The sequence below is a fragment of the Lacerta agilis genome, chromosome 11 (genome assembly GCF_009819535.1).
Source record: "Lacerta agilis isolate rLacAgi1 chromosome 11, rLacAgi1.pri, whole genome shotgun sequence".
Taxonomy (NCBI): Eukaryota; Metazoa; Chordata; class Lepidosauria; order Squamata; family Lacertidae; genus Lacerta; species Lacerta agilis.
Window position 1 is genome coordinate 44,751,180 of NC_046322.1, and position 11,441 is coordinate 44,762,620.

The following is an 11,441-nucleotide window of genomic DNA, read 5'->3' on the forward strand; positions in this document are numbered from 1 at the left end:
TAGGTGGCTCCCAACAGGATATTAAAAACACAATAAAACATCAAACTTTAAAAACTTCCCTAAACAGGGGTAATAAACCATCCTGGAACAGCATATGCTTTACACAGCTGCAGTTCAGTTTAAACAAGTGGTTTTGCACCTCTGTTCCTGCCCTTCTTTCTTTCTATTCATCTTCTATATATATAAAATCGTAAAAGGTGGGTGTTTTTACTGTACCACCTTTCCCCGTAACTGCCTGACCGATTCTGTTCAAATTTGGACACAACGTTCCATGGGCATATGGGAAGGATCTTACATAGTTAGATTGCAAAAATAACACACCTAACCCAGGTAAAAATTGGGTTTTGTGCCAAAAAAACGCAGCGCCCTTCTGTGGACGGGACGCAGCATAACACACTAAAAACATCTCAAACCCCTCCTCCTCCTGTTACTACGTCACTACCTCCAGCCAATAGAGGGGCACGCCGCTCACAAATGCCGCTGCTGTCTCCGGCGGCAGCTGTAGACCCACGCAGGCAGGAACAACCTTTGTGCAGTTGGCGGCCATGGCTTCATTGGGTGGGGAGGAAAAGTGAGATAAAACGTTGCTTCCGCCATCTGCGGTGTTACCTCAGCCACCTACAGAGCCAGGACAGGCAGAAATGGCACTCTCAAACCTTTCAAGTTTCCGACGCTGCCTCCACTTACAAAACAGCCAGGGCGGGCAGAAACGAAACTTACCGTCATTTGTGGCGGCGGCAGTAGCGGCTGTAGAGCCAGCCGGATAAGAAGCAATTTATGACGCCGCCTCCACCAACAAGACAGCCGTAGCGCCTGCAGAGTCGGCCGCAAAAAAAAACTTCGGCCATTTCCGGGACTCCGTCTCCACTGAGAGGAGAGTCTGGATGCCCGGAAATGAAATGACCGCCATTTATGGCGGTGCCCAAAGCATCTGCAGAGCCGTAAGTAAACCGCGCATCCTCAACTTCAACAAGAAAAAGTGTCGGTAAGCATACACTTCCACTTTTGCACTGCACCTCCCTTTCCCATTTCACCAAATCAGCCGCAGCAACGCGTGGCCGGGCCAGCTTGTAGCTTATAAACTCATTTTGCATTTAGCATGATACCGAGTGGATTAATGGTGTTGAATTTGAATTACTGACTGTCGTTTTGAGATTTGTGTTTGTGCTTATGGTCACCTGTGTTGTGCCTCCTTTCACAAGTGAAATTGGATTTAAAATGTTACCCCCCCAAGCAGGTAGCTCCATGACATATCTAAAATATCATTTCGTCCCTTATATACCCAACTGGTTTTTGAAATGCAAAAACACATTTTAAAAATAGCTGTCTGACCATTCTGAATATGGGAAGCTTTGGTGGCAAATGTTCGACATAGGAACTTTATGAGGAAATACAGCTTATGCCTGACCTTTCATCCACACTTGCCACCCCCTCTTCCTCCCCAGTTTGTGTGAATTCGCAATTCATCTTCAGCCAATTCTACATGCTCACAAGCTGCCTTAGAATGACCTAATATTGCATGGCCTAACCCAATATTGTATTGTGTGTCCTGAAAATAAGGAGGGCAGTGAAAGTTCAACACAATTTTTTATTTCTCTTACCCTCTATTGACTGGCAGCTTTCCAAAGGTTTACAGAATATGAATGGCAGGAAATTGGCTGGGGAAGCCGGTCTGCATTTGGGCCAATTTCATTTGTGTTGAAGTGGCCTTGGTTATCTTTGGAAGAACTGAAAGCTTGTGTCATTCTTTTCTTATTCGCTTTTATTGTAGTCTGCACTAGGCTATTCTTGGGAAATGAAAGGATGAACAGGGAGCCCCTTACAGAGCTGCTCCGAAGATTGTAACACAATGAACACGAGCTGCTGGCTTGCCTGTCACATTTCTCCCATGAGTAGAGTTGTGAGGACAACTCGTTTTCGTCTGCAAGATCACCCTCAAGCTTAGCAAGACTTGATCCTCGCAGGAGAACAAACATCCATGGAGATTTCTGGACAGGTTCATTTAGGATTGCAGCGGAAGGAAGGATGCAATCTTGCTATATGGCTAATCATTGGTTAGGATTCTTTTCTTTTTGTCAGGTTCACCCAGCCTTGGAAGAGACACCAGCGTTTTAATTTTACACTTGGTTCCCCAATCCTGTTAGCATCTTCTGAATGCTTTTAAGGAGGATTTTCCTGTTGGGGTACACACTGAAACATCATCGGTCTGGTATAGGGAATTTGATTGCAGTGCATGTAAATCCCTATTCCTGAGAAAATTAAATTTTGAATGCAGAGTAATGCATCTCTTCTTAATGTTTCCCTGTCTGGGATTTGTGCTTTGTCCTTGCCTTACCTTGGCATTCTTTCTTCAAGATTGAAACGCCCCACTTCTAACATATGATGCTGTTGCCTCTTTCACCGACTGTTTTGAAAATACTTCCAATTTTTCTAGAGAAGAAAGGACATGGCAGATATATATTTCCATCTCTATCTGAGATAGAGTGTTTGCCCCTGCCTTCAGATTTATAATCTAAAAAGACATGGCACAAAAGGAAGACAGACTGGGAGGGGAGAGGAAAAACGTGAGCTCATACAAGTTCTTAGTTACAAGTTTCTTAGTTACAAGTTTATTCATTGAAGATGCTTGTGTCTCAGCTGTGCTGATGGAGTGGGCCTGCATCCTTGTATCTTCCCTCTGCAGCAGCCAGGTTGATGCAGAGAGCAGCCTGGATTCTTCAGAGAGCTGGTGGTGATGCAATTCTTTTCCCGATACAAAAATGGACAAATATACATGTTTCTTTTATTTTAAATATTTCAACATGGTGAAAGTAGTTTAAACGGAAGTAAGTATAAAACTCATAGAGGAGAAAGGGGCAAACATAATACAAATCAATTGGTGAACACCATATCAAAAATGATTGGGGTTTTTTTTATTTGCAGTTGCCTCGCATTACATTTGACATTTAGTGTTTGTAATACATGAATACACATCTATAATAACTTTTGTGTAAGTTTTAATTGGCCATTTAATGGTTCTGAAAATGTAGGCCAGCCTTCCCCGATCAGGTGTCCTCCGGATAGTTTGGAATATAATTCCCATCAGCACTAGCCAGATCGCAGCACCAGCTGTGCTGTGTGAGACTCATGGGAGTTATAGTCCAAAACATCAGGAGGGCATCAGGTTGGGGGCTGTAGGCACAACTATGAAAACGGATGACAGAGTTAAATTTACTCCTGAATAACCCTAATGAATAATAATAATTGACAGTACTAGTAATGCTGAGAATTATTATTATTATTATTATTATTATTATTATTATTATTATTAACAACTCCAGAAGATCAGACATGTTGCAACAAAAGGGAGCTCAGACCTTTTAAACGACCAGTGTATTTATTGTCACTCCATTCATTTTCTCATTTCATTTATTTCTCTCATTCCTCCAAGGAACGGAGATCCCCCTCATTTTATCATCGCATGTGATGTCAATTAGGCTGGAAGACTGTGGCTGGTCCCAGTCCACCCACTGAGTGAAGATCTGAATCTGGGTCTCCTCAGTCCTAGCCCGACACTGCGACCACAGTGATGTTCTGTGTCATTTTTCAGTTTGTACACAATGTACTCATTTCCTGAAAGGGATCCAGGTGTTTTTCTTTAAGATGACACTTCTCTCGCAAAGGATAGCGTGGGTGCCCCGATTCACTTGCCAAAGTTGCCGTTGTCAATTTGGAGCTCGGTTGCTTGACGGCTGCTCCCACCTGGCAACCCGTTTGTGTGAATAATAAGACGGCTTCCCAAATGACCTTGGCTTGTTTCTGAGTATATTGCACCCCCTCTCCTTTCTCTCTTTGCACTTTCAAATGTAGTCGAAATAACTAGAAGTGTCTGAAGAGCCACTCATGCAAATTGCTTGCTATGTGGAGCTGCCTCTGTGTGGTAAATTGAATGAGTGAATCGAGCCTCCGTTTTGTGACCAGGAGCAAAATCCTATCTAGTCTAGTCATTTTTACTGTGAAGGGTCTGTTTATCTGTGTGCATGGGTGCAGCGGATGAGTGTTCTCCTGCTATGTCACCCAAGTTTGGGAATATCCACTCCTTTTGGATGGAAAGGATTCTGAGAAGTCATTGAGTTTTGAGAGGACAAAATTCCAGAGAAATCCATGCAAGCTGTGTGCTCCCTGCCTAGGATTCCAGCTTCAAAAAAGCAAATTAGTGCAAGCTCTGAAGTATGCGGTTGGATCTACCTTGATCTTTTAAACGTTATTAAATATAATGCTCTATAACTTTTAATGGCAGTTCCCTGCTCTGATTTTAATAACACATTTAATAACGTTATAAACCACGAGTGTGGATCTGCCCTGTATCTTCATATTATACTTTCCAAGTAACTGAATTCTGGGCTGGAGTTGTAGGTTGGCACAGTTGGTCAATTGCTGAGGCCCACATATCCTTGCAGATACTCCCAACCAAACCCCAAACCCTGCTGCTGTTCAGCATACATAGGGACATAGGAAGCTGCCTTAAATTGGGTAAGACCATTGGTCTATCTTGCTCAGTATTGTCTACTCCGAAAAGCAGTGGGTCGCCAAGGTTTTAGACAGGGAACGTTCCCAACCCTACCTGGAGATTATATGAATTAGGGCTGGGTGATATATCAACGTATTGTCCAAAACCAGTTTGAAGTGATATCGTGATATCAGTTTCATAGTTTTTGACCTGGCAATATGTCATGAATCATGATATGTGTTGGGGTTGGGCGATATATTATCCAAAACAGGTTTCAATCCATATTGGTTTCATAATTTTTGACCTGGCAATATATTGCGAATCATGATGTGTGTGTGCGCGCTGTGCAAAAATCACAATGAAGCCAGACAATGCCTCTACATAGCTTCATCCTTATTTCAAACACTGCGATATATTAGCACAGTGTTTTTCAACCACTGTTCCGCGGCACACTAGTGTGCCGCGAGATGTTGCCTGGTGTGCCGTGGGAAAAATTACTTTATATGTAGTCAATATAGGCACAGAGGACCAGCGTTGCCACCGCCGCCGCTTCTCCCTCAGGAAAGCTCTTTATTTCGCTCCCCACCACAGTATCCCCCTTCCCACGCCTGAATCTACCAGGCGCGGCGGCGGCGGCGGCGGCGAGCTGAGAGGAAGGAAGGCAAGAGCCGCGACGGCACCGGCAGCTTCTCCGCCTCCTCCTCCGCCTCCTCCTCCTCCTCAGCTGCGAGGGAAGGAAGAGGCGGCGGCTCCCTCCCCCCTCCCGAGGGGCCCCGCGGCCCTCCGCCTCCGCGCCCCCGTCCGGGGCGAACCGAGGGAGATGCCCGTGAAGAAGAAGCGCAAATCCTCGGGGCAGGCGGGGGACGAGACGGGCCTCAAGAAGTGCAAAATCAGCAGCTACTGCAGGTCTCAAGCTTCTAGTAAAGTGATAAGCGGTGAGGAGCATTTTTCAAGCAAGAAGTGCCTGGCTTGGTTTTATGAATATGCAGGTGAGGATGAAGTGGTAGGGCCAGAAGGAATGGAGAAATTCTGTGAGGACATTGGCGTTGAACCTGAAAATATTATTATGCTAGTTTTAGCCTGGAAACTGGAGGCTGAAAGCATGGGATTTTTTACAAAGGAAGAATGGTTAAAGGGGATGACCTCATTACAATGTGACTGCACAGAAAAGCTGCAGAGTAAATTTGATTTTTTGCGCTCGCAACTGAATGATATTTCAACATTTAAGAATATCTACAGATATGCCTTTGATTTTGCAAGGGATAAAGACCAGAGAAGTCTGGATATTGACACTGCAAAATCTATGTTAGCTCTTCTGCTTGGAAGAACGTGGCCTCTGTTTTCAATATTTTACCAATACTTGGAGCAGTCAAAATACAGAGTAATTAACAAAGATCAGTGGTACAATGTGTTAGAATTCAGCAGAACTGTCCATGCAGATCTTAGCAACTATGATGAAGATGGGGCATGGCCTGTTCTTCTTGATGAATTTGTGGAGTGGCAAAAGGTTCGCCAAGCATCATAGCAAGAGCAGCTTTGAAGAAGGTGCTGGATCTTGTGATGTTGCAAAAACTGAGTCAAAACCAAGGGTTGCGTTCACATCCTTATGAACTTTAGTCATTTTTTCCCCTTTTATTTTTAAAGGAAGCCTTGTTACATGTGAAATGGGCATTGAACCACACCTCATCTGAGACTGAAAATTGGAGGGTTTCGTCTTAAGTTTCTAGCATTTCAGAACAATAAAGATTCAGATTTGTAACAGTCTTTATATATATATATATATATATATATATATATATATATATATATATATATGGGCACAGAGTTATTTTTTTAAATATTTTCTAATGGTGGTGTGCCTCGTGATTTTTTTCATGAAACAAGTGTGCCTTTGCCCAAAAAAGGTTGAAAAACACTGTATTAGCATATTGTGATGTTTAGCTGGTGATACATCACAAAGTTGAAAACCAGCTCTGTCCTGATTTTGGATATTATGATATCTCAGTATATTGCGATGTTTAGCAGGTGATATATTGCGATGTTGACAGCCAGATACCGCCCAACCTTACTGAACTTGGGTCTTTCTATTTGCAAGGCAAGTGCTCTACACCCGAGATATGGCCCTCCTCTTTCAGGTCCCCGGCAATGCTGTCTGCTGACCTTCTTTCTCCAAGCATGCAAGCAGAGGAGATGGTGAGGAGACTATGGGTGGTTGTGATGTTTGGATCCAGAGGGAGAGGGAAACTGAATGAGAGCAGAGGCAACAGTGGTCCATTCAGAAATGGAGACTTGGGTTGAGAGCTGGCACTGGCTATGTGGCATTTAGAGATGCACTTTGCAGATGCTGTCATTATCAAGCAGTGATGAATCCCTAAAATGCAATTGGCGTTGAAACCTTTATTTCTATTGTGTCGTGTGTATGTAATAGGGGCAGCTTTCATTCATGCTTCTGATGGCACCGAACACCCTCATTGTCTGTTGGAGCGGCCATGGTGGGTTACAAGAGAAATGTGTGAAGCTGATAAGAGATTATTCTACAGGGTAATTAGTTTTTAGTTACATTCTTCTGAGAAGGCAACGGGACATGAATGTTATCAGTAATTAATATATTCTGCACTATAAAGAATGGTTACTATGTTCAACAGAAATAGTGTATCTTTGCTTTTTAATTGAGTCAGAGAAAACGCTGCACCTTATGATGATCTATTATTTGGTTCCCTTTTTGATTGTGAGGGTAAAAAATGCAAATAAACACTCAGTCTGAAATTCTAATTAGCTGAACATTCATTGTTATGTGAAATCAGAGGAAATAATTAAACAGTGACTTAACTTTGGGCATACTTTGGAAATGGAGATCCGTTCTGGGACTTGCAAGAAATGACTTCCGGAAAAAGGGACTGTGTTAGTTGAAATGCTGTATCTCCATGCTTTTTATCCGAGGCTGCTTATCATTAAGACCTGCGCTCATGTTGATCTCATTTTGGGGGCATGCACTTATACAAATTTATGTTGATGGTGGGCCTCTATAGCTCCCCATTTGTGCACAACAACGGCAGTCTGAAGAACCCCAGTGAATTTTTCTACTCTTATTTACAGTGGTTTTGGAGTTCCACCCAAATCTTCAGAGGATTTGTCTGAGCAGGAATCTTCATACACCATAGGAACCTAAGCAGATGCCACAACTAGTTCAGGTTTGTTGCAGCTGCATCTAGTTAAAGCCTGAGGGATGACCTCAAGTTGTTGCAGCCTGAGGACATGGACAGTAACATCCAGGCGAAGGAGACTGACTGGATGGTCCAGAGAGTTGCTAATGCTTTATTATGCGAAGAAGTTATGTCCACTGCCTTCAAAGAGGTTCTCTTTTGATCCAGAGGTTTTAGAAAACTTTTGAGAGACCAAACTATGCCTCCCGGTGTATATGGTGCTCCAGGAGGCTTAGTTTGGTTTCAGAATCGAGATTTAACACTAAATACCTTACTTCTGATAGATGAGCCACCATAGAGGGCCATGAAAATTTGTATCCTGGGCTTTTTAGACTCCTCTACCCATGTACTATGGGACGCGGGTGGCGCTGTGGGTTAAACCACAGAGCCTAGGACTTGCCGATCAGAAGGTTGGCGGTTCGAATCCCCGTGATGGGGTGAGCTCCCGTTGCTTGTTCCCAGCTCCTGCCCACCTAGCAGTTCCAAAGCACGTCAAAGTGCAAGTAGTTAAATAGGTACCGCTCCAGTGGGAAGGTAAACGGCATTTCCGTGCGCTGCTCTGGTTCGCCAGAAGCGGCTTAGTCATGCTGGCCACATGACTCCGAAGCTGTACGCCAGCTCCCTCGGCCAGTAACACGAGATGAGCACCGCAACCCCAGAGTCGGCTGCGACTGGACCTAATGGACCCTTTACCCTTTTACCCATGTACTATCTGAAAACAAAAGGGCACATTGGTTGCCAGATGTGATTTCTCTCCATCTATCCTACCCCGTTATTGCCATTTAGTGTTGACAGTACTGAGACAGATTGACCAATGGCCTGTCTCATTGTAAGGCAGCTTCCTATATTCCTCTGCTCTTCAGACCACACCATTTCACACTATCTGAGCTATTGTTTGTATCCGGGTTGTAGAAATGCTACCTGCATAGAGGAGATTACACATTTCTTAATGGCCCACAGCTGGGCAGTGGGCAGGGAAGGAGGGGAGGTTCATCATAACCTTAAGGGGTCTGGTCCTCCTGGAAAGACAATTTTTCAAAAATACAAGAAAAAGATCCTTTCCAATCACAAGGAATTTATTTTCCAGCTGGGTATGTATGTATGTATGTATGTATGTATGTATGTATGTATTTATTTATTTATTTATTTATTTATTTATTGTGAAGGGGGAAAGTGTTGTTCAGTGAGCTTAATCTATTTGCTGTAATGTAACCTTCAAACCCAGAAATCAGGATGGTATATGTATATATATCAAAATACATGGAAAATAGAATCTCTAATGGACAGATATCTCTTTTATGTGATTGTAACTGTGGATCACCTGAATCGCTGCACCACATACTCCTTAGCTGTCCTCATTATTCCTCGCCCCATATTTAATGGGATGCACGGGTGATGCCAAAGAAACCAAACTGAGATTTCTATTGAACGACGAAGATCCATCTAGATCACGCACTGTGGCCAAATACTTGAACAGAGTCTTAGCTCTAAAGAAGAAAAAAGGGCTCTGATATGGTCAGGAGAACCCCACTAATCCAGGAGCCAAAATGCGAAAACAGATAGTTGGACAGTCTGTGCTTTTATTTAGTAACGAGCAGAGGGTTTCAGCCTCTGGCGAAGGTTTTAAATATTATAGGTTGTTTTGGAATTGTATTTTTATGTGTTGGGCCAATGGCCGTAAATAAAAACTTACTTACTTACATGTTGGGTTGAGCTGTAGTGACTTACTCTCAGCACATCTCGTGAGCTTCAGGCACCCAAATTCTCCTCTCCCGGATTAAAGCCTAGAACTCGTCAAATTTCACCACATTGGTCCCCTGATTATTGTATAACTTACCCACCTAAACCTTGCCAGCAACGGCCACAATAAGGCAATGGAGGGCTTGTCTTTGAGTTAGGGCTTTAATATTTGAAGGGTTTAAACATTTTGCACATCTTGTTGTATTCTAGTGGTTTGTTCCATTGTAAGGCTTTGTGCTGATTCCATCGTTTTCCTCAAACACTGTACCAAGATAACAGCTGCAACGTTTGTATAAAGCAATACCTTCCATTCTGAAAAACAGGTTAAATTTCATCATTCAGGGGTGGGGAGGGGGATGAAACAGAGGCAGGGAAATAATAATAATTAAAAAATCTCACCAGAAACTCTGATTCACAGTGTTATAATGACTTGCTTATAGATGTCCTCTGGAGATGTCCTTTAGATATAATTTTGGATGATAACATGTCTGACTATTATGCATTAAGCAATTACAGCAATTATATCTATTCTGCTGGTTTTACTGATCCAGATGCTAATTCCATTATCTGTTAGAATCAGAACCAGTGATTTGATCATATCACCGTAAGCAATTAGCAGAAACAATGTCACATTAATGACTTGGTATGAGGCTTACTACACATTATGCAGTATCTTTCAGAGGCCGCATCTAGTAATTATAAGATTAGGATAGCTTTGTTTCTGTCTTAATTTTTGTAATTTCTTATAGAGATTTGCTAAACACCTTTCAATTAGGATATTGGTGCTGTTAATTCCGGACCAGCAAGAGAGATGGTTGGGATAATAATGTTGTTTCAGGTTTTTATTTTACCATTTGTTCCATGAAATGACCTGGCAGCAAAAGATAAATTGTTTGGGTCTCTCCTCTCCCAACGTCTTTCTTTTCTAGTGAGCTCTATAATTAATTGGACCTGAGTTCTGAACAGAAAGAGGTGTTATGTGTTCTCAGTTCTAAGGTGGGAAGGCAGCCTGTTCTGGATGGCATTGTGTTCCCTTGGAAGGAACAGGTCCATAGCTTGGAGGGCGTTTTGGATACCAACCTTGTTGCTGAAGGCTCAGGTGGCTGGGCGTGGCTATTCCCAGTTACAGCTGGTTTACCAGCTATGGCCTCTTTTGGACAGAGCTAACTTAGCCACTGACAAACCTAGACAGCATCTTAAAAAGCAAAGACATCACCTTGCCGACAAAGGTCCGTATAGTTAAAGCTATGGTTTTCCCAGTTGTAATGTACGGAAGTGAGAGCTGGACCATCAAGAAGGCTGATCGCCGAAGAATTGATGCTTTTGAATTATGGTGCTGGAGGAGACTCTTGAGAGTCCCATGGACTGCAAGAAGATCAAACCTATCCATTCTCAATGAAATCAGCCCTGAGTGCTCACTGGAAGGACAGATCCTGAAGTTGAGGCTCCAGTACTTTGGCCACCTCATGAGAAGAGAAGACTCCCTGGAAAAGACCCTGATGTTGGGAAAGATGGAGGGCACAAGGAGAAGGGGACGACAGAGGATGAGATGGTTGGACAGTGTTCTCAAAGCTACTAACATGAGTTTGGCCAAACTGCGAGAGGCAGTGAAGGATAGGCGTGCCTGGCGTGCTCTGGTCCATGGGGTCACGAAGAGTCGGACACGACTGAACGACTGAACAACAACAAAACTTAGCCACTGCATTCCCTGCTCTGCTAACTTCCAGAATTATTTCAGCATCTGAAGAAAACTTTGTAAACTTCCAACTGGTCCAAAATGCAGCAGCTAGATTACTTTTGGGTTTCCATTCAGAAGCCGCATAAACTATTTTAGAACAAATGCAACGCTTGGCAGTTAGTTTCCAAGCCGGCAAACCCGCTCCATTTAGATTCAGGTGTGAATAAGCCATATTTTTTAAAGCTACAGCAGCCTCCGCCACATTGTGATTCTCAATGGGACACAGACTCTGGGGTGAGCTCCTGGAATCCCCTGGAATCTTGCCACCACT

At 43.3% G+C, this 11,441-nt stretch overlaps 1 protein-coding gene across 1 annotated transcript; it reads left to right on the top strand.

The window, feature by feature from the left end:
- Positions 1-5,309: 5,309 nt before the first annotated feature.
- Positions 5,310-6,171, top strand: LOC117054945 (DCN1-like protein 5). The gene has a single exon (XM_033164196.1). The coding sequence runs from the start codon at positions 5,310-5,312 to the stop codon at positions 6,012-6,014; it is 705 nt and encodes a 234-aa protein (XP_033020087.1). The 3' UTR covers positions 6,015-6,171.
- The last annotated feature ends 5,270 nt before the right edge of the window (positions 6,172-11,441 follow it).